General features: G+C 36.5%; 1 protein-coding gene across 9 annotated transcripts in view; it reads right to left on the bottom strand.

The window, feature by feature from the left end:
• ITGB8 (integrin subunit beta 8) overlaps window positions 1-23,823 on the bottom strand; it is an 85,527-nt gene that overhangs the window by 41,119 nt on the left and 20,585 nt on the right. For 5 of the 9 annotated variants that reach the window (XM_063815258.1, XM_063815256.1, XM_016945524.4 and 2 more), the window contains 2 exons: window positions 11,065-11,150; window positions 7,601-7,775 (listed from right to left, as the gene is read on the bottom strand). Coding sequence is in view for 2 of the 9 variants with exons in the window: in XM_016945524.4 (XP_016801013.2) it covers window positions 7,601-7,775; window positions 11,065-11,150 (261 nt within the window). In the remaining 7 variants the exon portion in view is untranslated. Of the gene's footprint in view, window positions 1-7,600; window positions 7,776-11,064; window positions 11,151-18,779; window positions 18,836-23,823 lie in introns of all 9 variants that reach the window. The other 4 variants (XM_063815257.1, XM_063815255.1, XM_063815254.1 and 1 more) reach the window with 1 other exon arrangement.

The following is a 23,823-nucleotide window of genomic DNA, read 5'->3' as shown; positions in this document are numbered from 1 at the left end:
GCCTACAAATGCATACTCCTATGCCCTGCTTGTGGTCCTTCCTCTGCCTGTGGTGGCCCAACCTCTTCTTCTTCATGTAATTACCAGTTAAAGACACCACTCAGTAATCTGCTCCTTCCTAAACTGAGCTGAGGGCCCCGCCCCTGTGTTTCCATGGCAACTGGATCATACCACCATTTTAGTGTTTACCATACAATTATGAGACTCTAGACTGGACATCTTTATATATATATATATATATATATATATATATATATATATATATATATATATTTTAGCAGCTAAGAGCTACTAAATAAGGTAATCTATGTAAAATATTTACCCTAGTATTGCCTATATAGTAAATGCATATGTTAGTAATTATTACTTACTACTACTAGATTCTAAGCAACACTAGGGTAAGAACTGTTTCTTCATCTCTGAAGCCTCTGTAGTTGGCACATACATAGTCCCCCATAAATGTTTTATAACTAAACTATATTTGAAGCACATTTTGGTTCAACATTTTAAAGGGCCCACATATTTACTACAGAAAGAAGCCAGCGTCTAGAATTTATTTCCCACAGTGTAGGCAGAGCTTCCACAGAGTTTCTCTAAGAGGAAAAGAGTATCATCTGGCTCCCAAATCTTCCTGCCACCACTTATATTATCTCCAGGAAAGCTTTATCCTCATGCCTTTTGAGATTCTAAGAACTCAGACACTCATTTCCTTCCATTAATTTTAACGGGAAGAAGTGAGTCTGTGGCAGAATTAGAAAGTAGACATGGAGGAGAGTTGATGACCTACTTAGAGCTATTGCCAGTGATTGGTTTGAATACAAAGAATAAAAAGTGGTTAAAATGAGTTTTTAAACTACTCAAAGAATGGTGTGAGCATCTCTGATGTACTGGGCACAACGAACATGACTGCACACTAGGAAAAGATAAGTAAAAAAATGATCTGCGTAAGATGAAATTTTAAAACCAAGAGAAAATGTGGAAAGCTGTAAGTGGAAGAATGATAAGCCAATTTCTATTCATTATACTTCAGCAGGGGAAGGAGAAGGGCCCCCAAATGGGACCAGTTTATAATGGCAAGGTACAGACTCCAGTACATTTCCTAATTTCTGTGGGAAATAAAGTGAGGAATGTGTGCCAGGGGGTGGAGAGAAAATGTGCAAGTTCTGTTTTGTTTTCTAAATTTTGAAATTAAGAAACAGGTGAAGCATATCTGGAAAATCTTACTAAATCTACACTAAATTAGAAGATTCTTTTTGCACATTATTAAAACGAACCAAGTTTGAAACATTTTCTTAAGTTAATGAAATATAGGTTAAACTAATCCTTATCATATACATTGTATTATTTCTGAATTAGAATTAGAGAATTCCCTTCTCTGTCCTATTTTCCTAAAGAGTTAATATCCAGTTTCCTTAGAGAACATCAACTAGGATCAATAGTCTATTTCTGTTATCATTTTCCATAAGATTCATAAGTGAAAATAAGAAAAAGTATAAGAAGTGAAAAGTAAAGAAAATGTCATTTTTTAATGTCATTTACAACATCCAGCTAAAATATAGTCCTACTAACATTTTTTAAGAAACCCTAGTCAGTACATGATGTAATAAATATATTCATGAAAAATTCTTAACAGATGCTACATTGGAAGTCATAAATTTTTATCAGAGAAGAATAAAGTGATAAATCAAAATTAATATTAAGAGCTCAATGCATTTTCCACTTAGGTATGCATTATATCAAGCCCTTGATTCTGATTCATCTCATGGTGAAAAGGACTTTCACATCATGGAGTATGTTTCTATATATCTGGGGTTGCCAACATTTAGCTTTATATATTATGCCCTAAGACGGATATGTCTTTGATGTCAAATTCATTTTTTAAGAACATATTTTCAGTTTAATTTAATAAATATTTGCTATATATGGGGGTTATAAACTAGTTCTGCCTCATGGAGCTCACAACTATGTTGGAAAGATGACTTACACACGTTAGGCAATTATGCTAATTTGCACATAGAAATTCAAATAGTAATGGGAAATTTAATAAAATCAAGCTCCACAATGACTGACATAAAATTATTTCTCTTTTTTCACTCTCCTACTCCCCATGATCTCTTCCCCACTGCGTTCACTTACCATCTCCTGTTGATGTCTCCTGTTTCTCTTCTATCTCCAACCCCTATCTCTCCCATCTCCAACCCCTATCTCTCCCCTGAGCTTCAGCCTCATATAGCTTAAGTCTCTCTCTCTCAACTCAAGACATCCCAGTTTAAATCAACACCACTTCATTCATACAGATTTCCCTACCACACTAAGTTGCTTGCCAGATCCTGGGAGTCCCACATGGCCTATCAATCACCAACTCCTGTGGATTCCACCTCTCCATTCTCTCTCAAGTTTACCTAGTTTTCTCCTGCGTCATTACCACTATCATTGCTTGTCTACAGCACTGAAACAATTTTCCAACTTTTGTACTGTTCATTTATAGTCTCAGAAGGACCAAATCATCATTATATCTATAAAAAAGAACAAGCTAAACTCATTGAAGTGTATAAATTATTTGTAACATACCAGTAGAAAAAATGCAACTTATAATTTTCAAACTTATGTATTTAAAAAAGAGCAAGACATTTAAAAGAATATAGTTATAGTTATTAGAGGCAAATAATATATAATAAACCTCTGAAAATTAGCATTCAATTAGAAAAATAGGCATATTTGTATGGAGACAGAAATCACACACAAAAAAAGAGAGATGAAGATGATTAATACCTTAGGAAAAATGTTCAAACTTTCTAGTTCTAGGAAAAAGGCAAAAGAAAACAGCTAATGGACTAAACAAATAGGAGACATTAAAAAGAATGAAAGCAGGCATGGTTGACTGATGAAAGGCTAAACTGAACATCGAATTTTTTGTGTGAATAATGTAACAATCTACATTAAAAAGTAAATACATTGTCATACATTTGACCTAGCAGATCTACTGCCAGGAATGCATGCTAAATAAATATGTGGTTATATACAAAGATACATGCATAGTAAGTTTCAGTGAAGATGTGTTTTAAAAAACTGCATTCAAATTTGACTGGGATTGATTGTCTTACATTTATTGATTCACTTGGACTTTGTTATACTTATAGACTATATAGAGAACTGTCATTGTTATGATATTATATTCAGGAGCATAAAATTCTTCTCCATTTATTCATATTTTCTATTAGGTAGCACAATGGATCTTATACTTTTTTAAAAGTTTATTCCTAAACAGTTTACATTCTAGGTTGCTTTTATGAGATAATCACACAATTGATCATTTTTCTTCATTATATTTAATATTACAAAGGAAATTCACTGATTTTTGAATATTTTAAAAAACAACCTGCCAGAGTAAAATTTAAAAAAATTCAATAGTTAGTTTCACTTGATTTGCTTGGATTTTCCATAGCATGATAATTTTGCTTTATCTTTTCAAAATGTTTATAACTCTTATTTCATTTTTAAAAATGTAATCATATTTATGTATACTTTTGAGAAGGATTTTAACATATCCTAAGGGAGTATTCTTCGATTTTGGTTTTGCCAGAAATGGGCACTAAATTTTATTGAATTATTTTTTATTATCTATTGAGATAACAATATGTTTTATCTCTTTTTGGCAAACTAACATCATAAAAATACATCAATTCCAAAAATCAACTATCTTTGGTTTTCTAGCTTAAGCCTATTTGTTTGGTGATATTGTTCTTCTTATCACATACAGTTAATTTGATTTGCTAAAATTTTATTAAGAATTTGATAATAGGGTTATACTAACCTTGTAATAATTAAGTAGCTCCTAGGCATCCCCTAAAGTGATGTAAGAGTTTAGGCTGGGCTCGATGGCTCACTCCTGAAATCCCAGCACTTTGGGAAGCCGAGGCTGGTGGATCACCTGAGTCGAGGAGTTCGAGACCAGTCTGGCCAACGTGGTGAAACCCTGTCTCTACTAAAAATACAAAACAAATTTGCCAGGCATGGTGGCAGGCTCCTGTAATCTCAGCTATTCAGGGGGCTGAGGCAGGAGAATCACTTGAACCCGGGAGGCAGAGGTTGCAGCGAGCTGAGATCGCACCGCTGTATTCCAGCCTGGGTGACAGAGGGAGACTCCGTCTCAAAATACTACTACTACTACTAATAATAATAATAATAATAAATAAGTAAATAAATAAAGTAGTGTGAGAGTTTATATACCACAGAGATAATGTATTCCCTCAATATTTGAATGAACATGAAACATTTCTGCTCATGAAAGCATTTAGACCTAATGTTTTTAGGGAATATTTCTTATTAAGGGAGGTAATTATAATTTTTATAATTATAAACATTTATAACTTTTTAAACTTCTTGTATATTAGGTTTCTTAGGGTTCTCTATCTTGAGTCAATTTTAGACATATTTTCCTAGAAAATTATCTCAAGACTTAAACAGTTTATTATAGATTTTTGTGCTTAATATTTCCTAAAGGCTTCTTTCTGAATTTTTTCTATAATTATGGTTTACATAATTAGGTTATTTGATTTTTTGCCCTCTTTTCTTAATTAGATTTGCCAACAATTTATCTATTTTGTTAGACTTTACAGAGAACCAGCTCTCTGGTTCTCTGGATTTATACATCCATTTTATTCTTTTTTTCCTATTTAGCATTTCATTAATTTTGCTTTGTTTTTAAATTTAGGAACTCTTTTCTCTGTTTTTCTTATGAATTTTTTTGTTTATCTTCTTCTTATATCTTTGGACGCTTAGTTCATCTGGATTCATTTTTCTTTAATAATAAAAGCACTTAAAGTTGTGAATTTTTGTAACAATAACATCAATAAAAACCCGTATATTTTGAAGTGTTTGTTATTGCTATTATTGGCTTATAGGACTAGAGTTTCAATTTATTCTTGGAGATAGAATTATTTAGGAGAGGCTTCTCTGAAACTTGCTGTTATTTAATATTTATTTATTATTTTGTATTGACTTAAAATTTTATTACACCATGCTTGTAGATATTGGCATATAAGAACAGTTTTATTTTTAGAATTGTGTTTTCCTGCCTAAAGTGTAATTCATTTCTAAAAATATTCCATGGACTTTTGAAAATATTATTTATGTATCAAATGCTATCGACTGAATTGTGTTCCAAAAAATTCATATGTTGGAGCCCTAACCTCCAATGTGGCAGTATTTGAATAGGGGGTCTCTGAGAGATATGATTAGGTTTAGATGAGGTCATGAGGATGGAGCCGACATGATGGGATTAGTGCACTTCTAAGAAGAGATACTGGAGAGCTTTCACTCTCTCACTCTTTTGCATGTGTGTTCTCTCTCTTGATCACTTTCTCTCTGCCCTGTGTGGACGTAGCAAGCCAGGATGAGACCTCTCACCAGGAACCATATCTACTAGCATCTTGTCCTTGGACTTTCCATCCCCTAGAACCATGAGAAAATAAATTTCTGTTGTGTATGCCACCCAATCAATGTACTTTGTTATAGCAGCCAAACAGACTAAGAGACTGTTTATTATTTTTCAATTCTATTATATAATTCCTATTTACTTCATGTGCAAATATTAAGGTGTGGGTTTTTCAATTCTGCTGTTTTGAAAATCCTGTTGAAGGAAAATGAAGAGTGAAGAGGCAGGAATTGAGAATTCTGAAAGATTTGCAGGAAAGATGATATTAACAACTTACTCTTAAATTCAGGTGTGAACTGGGAAGTATTTTCAGACTCATTTGAGTCAGAAAGCTGAAATATAATTGAATTACATGTGTGCTGAAAGGGGCGATGGCCTGGATTAAGATCCTGAAGAATCAGGTAGATTAACAATGGGAAAGGCCCTAGATTATAGTTTTGCTAGGGATATGGAAATGCATAAGAAATGGGGGATGTTAGGCATAATCTCAGGCTCATATAGATCAGAAAAACTGGGATTACAAACCTAGTAGGATAACAGTAAAATTTAAAAAAATCATTAAAGATGGTTGGGCAACTATAACGTTAAAATACAGCTTATATTCAGTGTGCACGAAGGAGCATAACAAAAATAAATAAATAAAATGCAGCTTATAATTTTCAAATCTCAAGAATTTAAAAAAGAGTAAGACATTTTTAAGAATGTAGTCATATTTATTAGAGGCAAATGATATAGGTTAAGCTTTATATATAAGCTGCTGAAAATTGGCATTCAATTAGAAAAATAGGCATATTTGTATGGAGACACAAATTACACAAAAAAGAGAGATAAAGATGGTTAACAGCTTACAGAAAATGTTCAAACTTTCTAGTACTAAGATAAAGGCAAAAGAAAACACAGGCAAGAGAGAGGCATGTGTAATTATAGGAATATCTAAGGGCAGAGTTTAGTGGATGTATTCAGTTGGAATTAGGTGTACAAGAACGTATAATTTTTGTTTCACCCGGTCTCTCTTTTTCTAAAAAAGAATTTATTTACGACACTAAATAATTTTTTGCAATGGAAGGTGGGAAGAGCTATAATCTTACCAATCTAATTACTTTCATTTTTGTATATTCCTTTCCAACTGTTGCTCACAATGTCCATACTGGGCTGTGTCATTATTTAATATGGGAAAGAGCACAGTTTTAATTGGAAACTGGGAATATGCCCAGGGCCAAGAAAGTAATGGATTTTGTTTTTCTGATAATCAGAGTCTGGAAGAAATAGCACAGTTCTGGAATGGGGAAGGGAATGTGTCAAGAATGGTTATTTAAAAATTAATGACAGGACAGGACCACCCACAATGAAATGATGAAGGATTGGATACAATTGTGAACTGCGTTAAACTACATGCATCCAATTGAGTGGTGCGCATCTGTGTACCTTGATTTATCTTACTACCTGTAGTTTTTACACCAGGATTCTGTAGCACTGAAGGAAAGTGAAAGCGAATAATGTCCAGTGGCCTACAACATAGGCCAAACTGTGAAATACACTGTGAAGGAAGGGGAAGTACAAAAGAGGTATAGGAGAAAAGGTGTATACTAATCTCAGGGGCCATCACAAAACTGCCCAAGGTAATTATGATAATCATGAATTGCAGCTTTGTGATTAAAAGTCTATTACAAAGTCTCTAAGAACTTTGTAATAAACTTTTAATCACAAGTTGGTTGTGATTAAATCACAAAAATTGATTGCTTGATTGATTTAATTTTGGAAGATCCCTTCCAAAAAGGATCAGTCAAGCTAACAAATACTTACGGAGTACTTACTACATGCTAGTGCTCTGCTAGGCATTGGAAAAACAGAGTGGAATAAACATGTCCCCTTGCTCCTAGGGCTCGCAGTAGAGTAGAAAAACACAATTACATCACAACCTGATCAGATTATGTGAACGGAACACATAATTAGAATATAGTGTGGTCAGGTTTGCAGTGTCCGAAGACACACAGCTGGCTGCAGGCACTATAAAGACTAGAATTCTAATTTCTTGATTCTGAGTCCACTGTGGCTTCTACAAGAACAATACTGCCTGCCACATAATATTAAAAATGAGCAAATTAAAGTAAATTACAATTTCAAGTTAAGAATCATTATAGATTTATTTGAAAATGACCAAACCTGGACGCAGCTGGATAGACACTTCTCCTGGTGTCACCTGGGTATTAATTTCATTTTCAGTGGGTATTTTAACATGCACAGATGGGTATTCTATTGAATCAACTGAGCAGCCTTTGCTTATTAAATTGGAAACAATATCACAACGTTCACTTCTTGATCCACCTGAAATGAAATCCTGTTTAAAAGAAAGAAAATCACTGATGTTTTTAGTGTATATCATCTCAATTACATCCAAAGAAAATGACATAGCAAATATTGCATTTTTGGTATTTTATATCATTTTAATTTCTTCTAATCCTTATGTTTTTACTTTTTCTACAAGAAAAACACAAGCAAAAATCCTACTCCAACTTTCTGCATCTAAAACCTATTTGAGAAGGAAAAGCTCAGACTGAAGTTTCTCTGGTTGGCTTTTTTTTTTCTGTTTCAGAGACAGAGTCTCCCTCCTGATCCAGGCTGGAGTGCAGTGGCACGATCTCGGCTCACTGCCACCTCCATCTCCCAGGTTCTAAAAATTCTCTTGCCTCAGCCTCCCGAGTAGCTGGGACTACAGGCACACACCACCACGCCCAGCTAACTATTGTATCTTTTGTAGAGATGGGGTTTTACCATGTTGGCCAGGCTGGTCTCAAACTCCCGACCTTAGGTGATCTGCCTGCCTCGGCCTCCCAAAGTGCTAGAATTACAGGTGTGAGCCGCTGCGCCTGACCTGGTTGGCTTTTTATTGGTTGTTATTTTCATCAATTTAATATAGTATTCTGGGGATATATATATATGAAAACTTTTTTTTTCCTACTCACGCCTGGGTCTTTTTGACTTCCAAACATAGCAATTTGCACAGAAGTGAGAGAATTCTATCATATTCCCTTTGACAGTGAAACTTTTCCTATCATATATGCTGTGAAAGTATAACTATGCTCCGAGCCTACGCTCTGAACTCTCACTACGCATGACACTCTGCATCAGACACAACAGGTAGGAGAGGAAGGGAATTCTTCAAGACATATCATGTCTTTCATAGATGTTAGAAAGGAACATGGGGCATTAAACTAGGTAATATTGATGATGCTGTTTCTATCCTATTTTCCAATTACTTATGTAGTGTAGAAGGAAAGAGAAAGCAAAGTATATGGAATGGCAGATTAACATGCTACATAATAGTGCAAGCAAACTGGATACATCCTGTCTAAATTTTCTAGAGACCTTTTACTTTTGACTAGCCTTGAAAATTATTCAAGCCAGGTTTACGTTGTTACCATTTATCTAACCTAATCATGGGGAGAAAAAAAAAAAAAAGCCTGCCTCTCCCTTGCCTCTCCTTCCAGCCTTGCTGGTTGAGGAATCATTGGCATCAGTCACATCCGCACCTAAAGGGTGAGGGATCTTCCAAAATTAAATAATGCATTCTTCCTCTCAATGACGTCAGATCAGCCTGCAGGGAGTGGACAGCTCCTGTTAATGGCATGGATAGTGGCTGAGTCCTAAAACTGGCTGCTTTCCTGAGGTTATGTTATTAATGCAGGCAATCCTCCTAGTTTCCTAACCCTGAATGAGTTGTTCCAGAACCTTGTCAAAGTTCTATATATAGTCCTAAATCCCATTTCTTAAGCCATGCCTCTGTGCCCAATGCTTCCCACATTGCTTCATTTCATCCTCACAAGACTGTGAGGCGGGTTCAATTTGTATTTCCATTTTAGAGGTATGGAAATCTGAGGTTCAAAGTGATTAGGTAATATGTGCAAGTTTATAACATTAGAAACTGGTGGAACTAGGATTTGAATCCAACTCAATGTTTCTTCAGAGCCTGCTCTTTCAATACATAAACTAGGCTGCACTGCGCTATATAGAATATTTGGGAACATGAGCACCCAAGTGAGTTTCTGACTGTTTTCCCTAAGATCCCATCTGAAGAATGTCACCAACAGTGACAGGTTTTCCTTCTCCCCTCCAGCAGCCACCTCCTTTCTCCTTGACTTAGCTCTTTCTATCAGACAACTGATTCCTCCGAATACTCAAAATCCCTCCTTCTATGGCAGGACTGACAGCTATTCTCAGAGCTGTGACTCTCCAGATTATTTTCTTCCAGTCAAAGGTGTGACAGGGAGAAGGGGTCCCTCTGAAGCCTGATGTTCTATGGCTAACATGTTACATGTGGCTGACAACTGGGCTTCTGTACTATCTTTTGAAGGCTCTTCCAAACTACCCTCACTAAAGCATTCAGCAGTTGACAGCAAGTTGGCACAAACTTCAGGGCTCTAAGGATTTTCCTTAGTGAAGCAGTAGAAATCTAAAATGAAGTACTGGTTTGGGGTCAGGAAATAACAAGCCATGAAACATTCTTGACAGAGAAAAACCTGGAAGCAGACACCAAATTTGAGGTTATAGAGACGAGGAAAGGGAGATGCTAGAATAAAGTGAATTCTTTTGGTCATTTGGCTCACAGGCAGTGATGGGATCGGACCCAGAAACTCTGAAGTTGTCCTCTCTATGACATGCCTGGCTTCACGGGTTCTGATGAACCACTTTCTAGTTCATGAATGACATCTGGTTTTCTCACTGGTGGAGCCCAGAGTCCATCTGGGAAGCCTTTAGGCTATCAGTAGGGAGACTTACTTTCAGACATGCCTACTGTTTCTTGAACCCCTCCCCTGCTTCTATTCTGACTTGCTTCCTAGAAGAAAGTGATATCCACCATCTGTTGCTACCTTATAACTTTCTTTTTTCTCCAAGAAGTAATAAAGGAGGTTGGAAGGATGACAGTAGGCACAGTTGTTAAGTCAGAGGAGACAAAAGCTAGAGACTTATCTCCATGTCAAGCAAAAAGCCATTAAAGACCTATTTGTTTGTTCCAATTCCCAGGAGCTACATAAGTAAATGTAAAATTATTTAGGCAATCTCATACAAGAAGAAACCCCAGATTAGCAGATCGCTTCTTCAGTGCAATTTACTAGATACAGGCAGTTCTAACTCCAGATTACTGATAAAAGAAGAAAACACAAAACAACCCTAGAGCCAAGAAAGATGGAATGCATTGTAATTGTTTTACTAACAATTTTGTTATTAGGATTCGTTTCTCTTGGTAGAACAGAAAAACACTTACTTTGAACAACAGGATACATAACCTAATGCCTCAAGCTGAAGCAAGAATTCCACACCAAAGCCTACTTAACTATCAAAAGTTACTAGCTGTGGTTGCCAATTCTCTCTATAGAACACATGGAAAACATAAAATGGTTTGCACTTCATTTCAAAATTACCATAATTTTCCTAATAAAAATGTTGTGATTTATTTTATATTCAGCCAGATATGCTGTTTCCAAGCATAAAACCAAATTAAATTTTCCTTATGTTCAGCAGTATCTTTATTTTTCCTGATGCACCTTCAAGGCACAGAATATTAGGAAAATGAAGTCATGCTATAGCTCAAGTCAACCATGAGAAAAAGAAAAAAAAAAATGACACACCTCTTGAACACACCATCCACATTCTGGACCCAGCGCAAGGCACCTGGCACAGGATGCTGCATTTGAAGATGCACATCTATTGTCTTCTGCAATGAAGGAGAAAACAGTTATAATTTACTCTCAAAATAGAAAGCGTATATAATTCTAGACTAAAATGAAACAAACAAATGAACAATTGAAACAAATGAAAAACTGAAACAAGAGGACCTTTTATTACAAAAATCTGACAACAAAGATATATAATTTATTGGAAAGAGTTGACCGGCTCATTGTAATTAATAGATACCTGGATAATTATGATTTAGTTATGAATTTGGGAGAAAGAAGAGTGACAAAAATCTGATTTTGGTCAGGTTTGGGGGTCTGGCTTCAATTCTGCTGCAATAGTAGAGGACAAGGACCTTCCACATTTTTTAGAAAGTTTAGTAAGTTTCACTGTATTTCCTATTCTCTGAAACAAATAGGTGCTTTGCATTCTAGAGTTTTTCCTACAAAAATTATTGTTTATAGACATAAATCTCAACATATAAATTCACATTAAATCACAGTGAATGAATTTTCTGAGAAACAATCTTGATGGGCATACAAAGTAATTAACTTGGGAATTCTAACTGTGTTAATATTGATGATTTTGGCTTGAGGAATACCAGAAACAGACATACTGGCATGATTTAGTATTTTAGAATTAAAGTGGTTAAACTGAATGAGTTGTTTTAGTTAATTTAATTTCTTAGACTGGAGGACTTAAGATCTAAGATCATGACCAATTCACATTTCCATAGATTCCTGCACATGTCCATAATATTTTAATAACATAGTAGTGCCTAGAAATTATTTACCTTTATCCCTCTATCCACTAACTGCTGAAACAATTAAAATAAGGCTCATTAGTATAGGTTAAAACACAAACTATGATACAGAATGAGTCATACATCATTTTATCATGAGTTTTTAGTAGAACAATCTCAGACTTCCTACAGTCTATTCTTTAACATAAGATGTTCTAAGGACACTGGAATTCACGGTGTGATCTGTCCATCTCACTCAAAGTAAACAAAAGGGACATCCCGGATATAGGTGGATCACAGACAGGAAGAGAAGAGACATATATAAGCAAACAGTATCACATAGTATAAGATGCACAGAGAGATTTCACCAAAGTGCTAGAAGAACAGGGAAAAGGTGCCTCTCACTCTGCTTTAGAGAGGGATGAGTAGGGGTGGAAGAAGAGGGCATATTTAAGGATTGCTCCCCAGAGGCAGTCACATTTAGTATCTCTCTTTGCCATCTCATTTTCTTTCTTCTAATCCAAGTTTATCTCTTTAAAAAATGTATTACATATAAAAGAAAACTATGTGTGCATGTGCACACTCATGCACATGTGTGTATGTGCCCAATCACACATGGACATGGACATGGTAATTTTAAAGGGAATAGAGACCACAGAATCTCTAGCTAGCCATATTCCAACCATTTTCTCTTTTTTTCTTTCTCTCTCAACTTTCCCCAACACTCTGGAAATACAAGATAAAAGCAGTTCTGACCTGGAGGTGGAAGGGGATGAGAGGGGAAGGTAGTAGGAGAAGAGTAGAGAGGGAGGAACTGTGTTTACTCCTGTGTTTGCAGTTAGAAGTGCTAACTGGGGTAGTATGGAGCACCCTTCCCTGTATTTCCCCAGACACTCAATGGAGTAAGCAGGAAACATCTTTCCCTAATACCTCTAATGTTCTATTATCTCCTCTATGTATCTCCTTCTATGCTTTGTCCTTCACTTTATATCAACTTTGTGTATACATTGTCCAAAACTTCTTCACTTCACAAATCTTTCTAGACCTGGCCTGGAACTCAAAGAACTAAAGTGAACTCTAATATTTTGTGCTTCCTTTACCACCAGCTTGGCTACCCAGAGTATGAAAATTCCTTAGCCTAAAAATTTTCCATCTGTTGTAGGCTGCCAAACTGTAAAATCTGCTTACTACTAAAATGTTCAGAAAAGTGAGTGACCTTTTTAGTTTTGTTTCCAGAAAGAAAGCCAATTTAGGTGTAGACATTAACCACATTTGCAAACTGCTATGGTCTGAGTGTGTCCCCCCAAATTCATATGTTGAACCTTAGCCTCTAATGCAATAGTATTAAGAGCTGGGGCCTTTAGGAGGTGATTAGGTCATGAGGGCCCCACCCTTCTGAATGGGATTAAGGCTCCAAAGCTTTTAGATCTCTTAGTCCTTCTGCGCTTCCATCATGTAAGGACACAGCAAGAAGTCCCTCACAAGACACTGGATGTTGGCACCTTAATCCTGGACTCCCCAGCCTCCAGAGCTGTAAGAAGGAAATTTGTATTGTTTGTAAATTACCCAGTCACAGATATTTTGTTTTAGCAGTACAGATGAACTAAGACACAGACCTAATTTGACTTTCGCCAACTTGTAGCCTTGACTCAACTGAAACATGAAATTAAGTCTATTTCAGTTCAGACTTGACCAAGAGTTTCACTCAACAGGTAAGACTTTTGTGTTGGCAGTTAAGACTGCAATCTCAAAAAGTGGATAAAGAACACGAACAGACACTTCTCAAGAGAAGACATTCATGTGGCTAATAAACATATGAAAAAAAGCTCAACATCACCGATCATTAGAGAAATGCAAATCAAAACCACAAGGAGATACCATCTTATGGCAGTCAGAATGGCAATTATTAAAAAGTCAAGAAACAACAGATGCTGGCAAGGTTGTGAAAAAAAAAGGAATGTTTTTTCCAAGTGATTATATACAATAATATAATTGAAAAAACTCCAAAAAAAAAAAAAAAAGACTGCAGTTTCAAAAGTAGATCTACCATTTGATTCAGCAGTCCTACCATTGGGTATCTACTCAAAGGAAAAGAAGTCATCATATCAAAAAGACACCTGTGTTTACATGTTTATCACAGTACAATTCACAATGGCAAACATATGGAATCAATCTAAGTGCCCATCAGTGGAAGAGTGCACAAAGAAAATCTGGTATATATATATATATATACACACACCATGGAATACCACTCAGCCATAAAAAAATAATAATGTCCTTTGCAGCAACTTGGATGGAATTGGAGGCCATTATCCTAGGCAAAGTAGCCCAGGAATGAAAAACCAAACAGTACGTGTTACTTTCAAGTGAGAGCTAAGCTATAGGTACCCAAAGACATACAAAATGGTTTAATGGACATTGGAAACTCAGAAGAAGGGTTTGGGAGAGGGCTGAGGGATGAAAAATTACCTATTGTGTACAATGTACACAATTTGGCTGATAGAAACAATAAGAGCCCAGACTTCATCACCATACAATTCATCCACGTAATCAAAAACCACTTGTACCCCTAACGCTACTCAAGTTAAAAAAAAAAAAAAAAAATTAAAGGACTGTAGTCTCATGGAAGGGAAGCTGTGGAATCTAGGACTCCAGTCTTTGTTTCTAACAATTGTCTGACTCTGTTCTAAGTTAACCTAGTACCTAGTTTCAAGCTCAGATAAGGCTCCTACTTCCCTAGTACACATGGCAAAAACAAATTCACAAGTGAAAATCTGTTTTCTTTGTATTCTGATTCTTTTCTTTAAAAAGTTCTAGTTCCCATCTCTAATCTCATATTTCAGACACCTAACGATGATGACCCAGAGAGAGAGAAATGTTGGTCCTGTCAATACTTCCCAGGTTCCAGGGCTGACATTTCTCAGGTTCTACATAGCTACAGGAAAAAAGATCCCATAAATGGATCTGGAGAAGGTGGCCACATGGTTCTGCAGGACTAGAGGAAGGTCATAAATTGAACTGCATGGGAAGAGTGTCAAACATTATTTCTGGAGAGTGTCATGGTTATACTTCACAGAAGACATGCCGGATACACTTTGGCATGCAGCATTTTAAGAATTTTCTTTCTAATTTAAAAATATGCAAGTAAGTAAAATACCAAATATACCAATATCAACAATTACAGGAATTCTTTTCACTGAATGTTCAAAGTATAATGAATGCTATTAGTCAGTGTGTGCTAGGAATTTCTTTTCTCTCTCCCACACACACACACACTCTCTCTCCTTCCCTCCTCTCCCACAACACACATACAAACACACCCTTCTGTGAAAGTAAAAATCTCTACACTGCATATACAGCAAAGCATGACTGCTGTTTACAGACACGGACAGTCTGTCTTCAGCTTCTGGGTCTACCTAGTTCATTTGCCCTCCCATCCAACATTACAAGAAAACTACTTTCCAGCAATGGTTCCCTAGCAGCCTTCAGCACTGCACTGACACCTCATTAGAGGTTGTGCCTGAGTGGGTTTTCCCACTTTATGATTGCAGTTGCTGCTTGTTCAGCTATTTGCCTAGTGATGTTGCAATATGCACCTTATTCTTTATATTCGAACACTGCATTTTAATAAGGATTATTTTTTATTGATCCCAATGGAAATTCTTAAGCCAATGGAAGAAGTATTATAATGTGCTAAAGCACAGATCCTCAGATCCTCCTCTTGTGCTCATTTGTTTTAGTTCTCAGTGCCTCATAAAGCCCATGTTATTAAAAAAAAAAAGTACTGCCTTAGTGCTATCCACGATAGCAAAGACATGGAATCAACCTAGGTGCCCTTCAATGGTGGGCTGGATAAAGAAAATGTGGTACATATACAACATGGAACACAACACAGCCATAAGAAAGAGCAAAATCATGTCCTTTGCAGCACAGTGGATGCAGCTGGAGGCCATTATCCTAACCAAATTAACTCAGAAACAGAAAACCGAACAACACATATTACCACTTATAAGTGAGAGCTAAACGTTGGGTACACGTGGACATAAACGTGGGAATAGTAGACACAACTACTAGAGGGTGAAAGTAGGGAGGGGAGCAAGAGTTGAAAAACTGTCAGGTACTACGCTTAGTATCTGGGAGATAGGATCATTAGTACCCTAAACCTCAGCATCATGCAATATACCAGGTAACAAACCTGCACATGTACACTCTGTATCTAAAATAAAAGTTTAAAAGAAATACTTCTGGCTGGGCGCAGTGGCTCACGCCTGTAATCCCAGCACTTTGGGAGGCCGAGGCGGGTGGATCACCTGAGTTCAGGAGTTTGAGACCAGCCTGACCAATATGGTGAAACCCTGTCTCTACTAAAAATACAAAAATTACCCAGGTGTGGTTGCACATGCCTGTAGTCCCAGCTACATTCTTTGCCTTGCTATAGCTGTGTGAAAATTTTCAGGAAAGAGCAGGAAGAAAATAGAAATAAAAATAGTTAGAAAATTGACATCCATTGTGACTCACAAAAAAAAAAAAAAAAGAAAAAATGATGCTAATATTTTTATCATCTGGAAATCTGAGAAAAATTGGTTTGGGGCCTAGTTCTTCAGAAGTATAACTGTACCAGCAGTTCTGGAGCCCCTGGGGCAGTTTTATGTCACATTGCTATCTCCCATCTAGAGAAAGTAACCAGGTAGGCCGGGAATGGTGGCTCACACCTGTAGTCTCAGCACTTTGAGAGGCTGAGGTGGGCGGATCATGAGATCAGGAGATCGAGCCATGTGGGTATCACAGTGAAACCCCGTCTCTACTAAAGATACAAAAAATTAGCTGGGTGTGGTGGCACACACCTGTAGTCCCAACTACTCGGGAGGCTGAGGCAGGAGAACTGCTTGAACTCGGGAGGCGGAGGTTGCAGTGAGCCAAGATCATGCCATTGCACTCCAGCCTGAGCAACAGAGCGAGACTCCATCTCAAAACAAACAAACAAAACAAAACACAAAACAACAACAACAAAAAAAACCTGCCTTGACAGAAATCAGAAAAAGATTTAATTGCATATTGTCAATAAGTGTGTATATTCTAAGTAATTCTATTTCTGGATTTGTTAGCATGTGCTGTGTGTCTTATATTTTCTCATTGTCTTACAACTGTTGACAACAGGTGTGATGAGGTAGTATTGCTAAATAGTTACTGGGAGGAAACTTCCGATGTTCCATAGCACAGCTACTTACTAAGCTAGTTACCTAAACTCTCCAAGTCTCCATCTCCTCCTCAGTAACAAAGGGCTAACTATAACCATATCAAATTGCTGATGTGAGGATGAAGTAAGGTAAAGCATCCCAACAGAGTGCTCAGGGCATAGTAGGCATTCGATAAAGAAACTGTTGTAATGTCATTATAATTAATATTATCTATGTTGGGTATATTATCTATATACACATACACACACATATATATAGACACATACATACGTGTATGTTCATGTGTATATTAATCTCTATGTTCAAAAAAACAAAGATGTTATGTGTCCTCAAATTTGTTGTAAATGTAACATGCTGTCTTTAAAATGAAAGTCCCTTGGGTGATAAAGTTTTAAAAATACAGCTAATATATAAAAATGGCTATTAAGTAAAAAGTACTGCATTTATTTAGTAAAAAAAAGATTCTTAAAAGCCCATAAAGTTGAATATATACACATCCATCCAATCTATTACAAATACAATTTTGGCATGACTACAAACTGGCTTGCTGAAGATCTCTTAGAACACCTGCATTTTATTCAGATTTTGCAACATGAACATTGATTTAAGCTGAACAAATTTTAAATTATTTCCCAGAATTAAATGGTTATGACATAGGTGAAATGACCCCTATAGCTATCTGTCATAAAGTATAATAAATATCCATCATCAACAGGATAGAGTACACAAAAGTCAGGAAAAAACATATTCATGACACCCACTTAGGTATTCTTTGTTTTTGATGATGCCATTCATTCATATTATTTTGAAAATATTTAGTTGATAGAAGTGACAGGGGAAAAAATGGACCAGCAAACTCCCCAAAACTAAAAAGGACAGTAGAAGTTTCAGTGTTTAGAATGGGATCTTTCCATAAATCAAGTGATTGGATCAAGTACAAGTTTTTAGAGACATTTCTAGTTTTTTTCTGTAGTAAAGTCAATAAAATTTCAACAACATTTAAAGGATGTTCATGGTTATCTGGCAAAAAGAACAATTACAACTGATAAAGACTGTAGTACTTGATATTTAGAATCAATTATTCTGGAGTCTTCTGTTACTCCTAGACAAAATGATTTGTGAGAAATGCATTTTTTCCAGGCAATATCCCTTTCCTAATTGCATTTACTATACAAATTAAATTAAATTTGAATAACTGTATAAAGCTACTTCCTTAAAAAATAAAACAAGTTAACACTGTTGTAATTAATACATGTTCTGCTTTGATACCAGTCAAAATCAGACGAATTGAGCATGCTTAAGAGTAAAGCTTAGAGTATAACTGGGTTTTCCTCCTTCTAGATATACATATCGTAGTCATGTAAATATACCTTAAAATACATTACTTGATTACTGAATCTCTCTTTTGCAGAGAAATATAATATATGCTATTATTTAATATAAAAATTATAACAAATAAATACATTGGCATTCTAATCACTTGCCAGGACCTAGTTATTCCAAGTTTTGATTTGAGGTTTCCTAAAGGCCCCTACAAAAATAAAGGGAAGGAGTAGGTGCTTAGGCCTACTTCTTTGAAAATAAGGTACAGGAAACAAAACAAAAGTCAGTTAAATGTTACGAGGGATTAAGTAAATGGGCGTGAGAGAAAAGGAGGAAACATAGAAAGCTCTCTGGAAAAGGTGGATCTGAGTAGGGAGGTTCTGAAGTGGTAGAGAAGATATATTACCGGGAAGTTAGTGCCTGAGATGATCCCTCAAAACAGGGGGAGCAAGGATCTATTTGCTGAAATAGACAAAGAAGCAGATGTCATTCAAATAATGATAACACATCTGTGGAAAAACTTTAGTTACTTAAGTACCACCAATGCTTATTTAAACTGTGCTCATATAGAATTAATTGAACAAAATTCATGAAATTCAAAATATTTGTAGTTGGCTCCTGAATTATGCTTTCAGGAAATACTACTCTCTTGCAGTATCGCCCAGCCTAGGCTGGCACATTCCTCTCCTTTGCCTACACCATGGTGTTTAATTTGTTTCAAACTTGTAGCAAACAAGCATTCAGACCATGGAAATGAAAATAAGTATCTTTATGGGGCAAACTATTTTCTCTAAATAATTTTGCCTCTACTTTCACTTAGAAAAACCTACAATAGTATTTATGTTTAGTGAAAACCAGTTTGGATTCCTCTCTATCTTGCCTTCTCTGTTTGCTGGTCCAGTGATTAGGTTTGATAGTCTGAACGTGTATTTGGAAGAGAAGGAGGTAGTACAGTAATGTTCAATTCTTACATAGTAGCTCAGGAGGAAGCTGGGGGAATGAGGACATTACAAGAAAAAACAATTGTTTTAATTCCCGTGAGAAAGACCCTGGAGTAGAGATTGTTAGCAAGTGATTTACTGGGACGGGCAGTGAGGCATGGCAGCAAGCATATACGTTGGTGCAATGGGAGTGTGGCCTCAACCTGACCCCTCCCATAGCTTTGAGCCCAAACGACAACACAAAGTTGTCCCACCTGGAAGCCTGGGGCCTGTTTTCTACCCCATATCAGACAGTCACTGGCTGCAGGCAGCCTGGTACGGGGAGGAGTGGGGTTGGAGCGGGTTGATGTTCCAGGCATCTCTAAGCAATGTGGCTCCTTTTGGTGGAGGGCAATTCCTTTGAGAAAGTGACAACTGTGAGCCATAAACGGCCAGAATGCAGAGCAGCTGGGGATGGGTGCACCAGCCCTATAAAAAGAGCATGGGTGGGGCACTAGCAATGTCTATACAATAATCTCCCCCAGAGGGTGATAAATGATTAGAGTATTGTCACACAGATTGCTGTTTGCCTGCCTGTTCTTAACTAACGGAATCCTAAATTTGTTGAAGGTGGCATTGAGAGGAATTGAAATGCCACAATTCCCACCTTCTCTTGTAATGATGATGATTGCATAACTAATGATGATGATTTAAATGGAAGCAGAAGTTTCTGAATGGGGCTTCTGTGAAAGTTTTCAAAAAAGTTTTTTTGTTTTCCTTTTTATTTCCCTTATGCCCATCCTGCCTCTTTCTGCCTGGAACATGGCTGTAATGTCCAGACCTGCAGCAGCCATATTCAGACTTGAGGGAACTTGTCTCATAGAAGCCGAGGCTAAACACAACCGGAGAAAAGGAGCCCAGGCCTCTCAGAATACCAAGGAGTCCCTGTATCTGCTCGTTTACTCTCAGAACTGGGTCTGATGTGAAAGGAAAGCTTACTCGAATCTTACTTAGTCCTGTTTTCAAAGACCCTCTTACTTGCAGATAAACACAATTCCTAACTGATGAATTTTCATCTGAGTTTTGAAAGATAAATAAGAGACTCTAACAGAATAAATGTAAATGTTTTAAAAGCAATGTCAAGCATAAAATTACTTTATGTGAAGTAGATCATCCATACTAAAGAGATATATTTCTTCATGTTTGTTTGTTTGTTTTTCCTTGGAAAAGTAAGAATACTAGACTACCAGTTCCTGGGAGGAAAGGTGCTTAAATACATTTTCTTTATATACCCAGTATATGAGCCTTGTACATACACTCAATATACTAGAATACACTCAATAAATGTGTAATTAATCAATAATATTCTAAGTAGAGGTTAATTTGACAATTTAATTCCTGAGTTTTTATGAGTCTTGACTACATATATTCTTAAGTAATCTTCATTTCCAAAACCTATTTATCACAAAAGGCAATGTAACTATGTTTACATAATGATACATAACTAGATGAATTCATCTTTATGTTTCCACAAACACAGATTACCGTTTTCTTACCCTTGGTCTTCTGATATTGTGTAGTTCAGCTGAACTAGCTTATTTTTAAAGAAGTTAATGAAATGATATTAAGTTAAAATAGTCTTTTTTTAATGCCGCCATCCTCAGGTACAAGATCACCAAATTCACTTACTTTTCCTTGTTGCACAGATCTAAACCAAATTTAAATTCATTACATGTTCCTTGTCCCTTGAAAGGTGAGTATCCCCTGACTGAGCAGAATTTTCTTGTAATGCCAGTTAGGAAACAGCACTAAATATCTTTGGTTCTCAATAGGTAGGTTTTTAAGGCTTTTATTATATATAATCTTTATGTTTCAGGGGCAAATTTCAACTTCTCCTGTTACATAGTGAGTAATTTATGTGATTACAACAGGCCTTTACGCTAGCATAAAGATTTTTGGAGAGCAAAAGAAAAACAAACAAGCATGTTCAACCTTGGGCAGGTTAAGAAATGTTAGGGCAATGCAATGCATTCCATTAGTCTGCCCTGCCCTGTTTAGGGCAATCCCAGCATGAGTCAGAGCTTAAAGTGGGCTAGGATGGCATAAATCAAAACTCAAGGTCATGAGGGAATTTACAAGAAGAACCATTGTGAAGCCACTAATGACACCCATGGTGTTGAAATGGGCCACCACAAGAAGCCCAGTCAGATGGGATCATATTAGAACTTTTTATTGTGATTCATTTATGCCCATCATAATCAACTGTGCATTGAAAAAGCTCTGATTGCTGCACACATGGGGTGACTATATAATTTATGAACTACACTGAGACACTTTTTAACCTGAAAGGGGCACTGTTAATTGTACCGGTGCAAGACGTGTAAACTGAAACTCCTCAGGGAAACTGAAGTCTAAGGTTACCCTAAACACAGAGTATTCCGGTGTTGTTGAATGAGAAATCAAAACAATAAACAAGGCAATTCATGATGAGTTTACAGGAAATGTGAAAGGAGAAAGAGAACACCATGAGTTAAAGATACACTCTCTCAACATAAAGGTAGACTTGAGGCTGGTTTTGAAGGATAGGCGAAATGCAGAAATCCAGTTAATAGCTGTTTGATTATCTTCAGATTATATCTTATATACATCTTTACATGTATATTTGATGTGGAAAGAAGATGACCAAACATAAGGAATGTTTGTCATTTGTGTTTGAAACTGATTTTTCAGTCCATATTATTTCCTAGGCAAAGCAGTTTCTCTTGGCAGCCAAATGGTCACTCAACATACAAGAAGAGTAGTTCTTGAAGAGGAATAAATTCAGTTTTGCAGTTGCTCATTTAGCTGAATACTTCAATTTGTCTTCTGACACTCACCTGCTGGGAATTTTCAAGAATGGCAGAAACAGGAAGAAAGATGGGGGTCAAAACCGTATCATCTATCTGTACAGCTTTTCCTACATTAGACTTAGAACTTGAAAAAGGGATCAAAGTATCAAGATTCAAGGAGGGCCCCCAAGGCCCCTCGGTGGCAAATTCTGGTTAAAGCTGCATTTGTCTAACTTGGAAAAGCAGTATTAGTCATGTGCTTTGTTTCTTGTTTTCACTGGAAATTTTCCATACATTCCAACTGTCCTGTTTATGAGGCACACTCCCTTTCTATAAAAGCCAAAATATTCACCGGTTTCCCAGTCTGTTCCTCTAAATAATGTTTTCAGTCTAACACACTAGAGTTCCAGGGGCTCTTCCTATTTTCATTTCCAACTCTTGGCAGGTATAGGTTTCCTTTCTCCAACTTAAAAAAAAAGCACTGTTATTCATGTCCAAACTTCAAATGCCATGGTTAAGGAGGTTAAAAAAAATGCCCTAGGATAGTAGGAATGCATTTTCTACATTGTATCTTTTAAACTTAAAGTCACATTGCAGGTGTGAACTTGATTACAGTAGCAAAGCAACACTCTATATTGTAAGAGATTTAGTGCTAAGTAAAGAACAAACACCGGTAAATTAAAACCCAATATGAATTTTAGGTCACTTAGGATTTGGTTTTCCTGTAATCACATTTCAAAATTCAAAAATATATTTAATATCTTTTGACTCTGCACTTGAAAATTAAATCTATACATACAGGACAATAAAATTAGAGAAAAATTTTAAAAATCAAGTATCTATTACACGATCACACTGTGTTGGCCCTATGCCAAGCACTTTATATAAATGATCTACCTGAAGCTTCATAAAGCTCCCATGAGGAAAGTTCTGCTATGCCCATTTTACAGATGGAAAACTACAGCTTAGGGAGGCTAAGTCTCACCTAAAGTCACAGATGTGGTAAATACAGAGACCAGGTTTGAACCCAGTTCTGATGACAGAACCTTTTCTTGTAAACACTGTCTTAGGTGGAATAGAGAATAACACAAAAAAGAAAATTATTCCAAAGTATGACTGAAAACTCCTGGCTAATTAGTACTATTATTAGTTCTTAAATGATGACTCAGCAACAATCCCTAGTACCTCCAGAAAATTCTTTAATACAAGTAGTAGGTCATTACTTTTCTTATCATCAGTGCTAAGGTAATCCTATTTTCCCACCCTAAAGATAAGAATGTTAGATTCTCCCTAGTAAGATTATTTTCCATCCTTGGAGTCAGAGACTCTTCTAAATACTTTGGTACCCTTTTCAGAATTCATTTTCTTTCTATGCACAGGGAAACTGAGTTTTAGCGTGAAAGCCCCAGCCTGAAAACCTCACTGAGTGCATAAAGCAGACTGGCTGGCACTTGTTCAGCAGAGGGGAGAGCTGTCCTTTTACAACCATGTTTCTCCAGGCTCTTGCCAGGGGACAGCTCTGAGCTGCATGCTAATTAGGCAGTAGCATAGGAAGTGGTGTTCGGAGTTGCTGTTTCCATTTGTGAATTTCTAGCTCTGTCTTGAAAGCCAAATCTGGAACAGGGGAGAAGGCAACTTGTTCTTGTCCTAACCCTGCCTATTCGCTGGCCTCGGCTTCATAAACTAACTGCTGAGGCTTTGC

The sequence above is a fragment of the Pan troglodytes genome, chromosome 6, assembly GCF_028858775.2.
Source record: "Pan troglodytes isolate AG18354 chromosome 6, NHGRI_mPanTro3-v2.0_pri, whole genome shotgun sequence".
NCBI classification, from domain to species: Eukaryota; Metazoa; Chordata; class Mammalia; order Primates; family Hominidae; genus Pan; species Pan troglodytes.
This window is presented reverse-complemented; position numbering and strand designations above follow the sequence as displayed.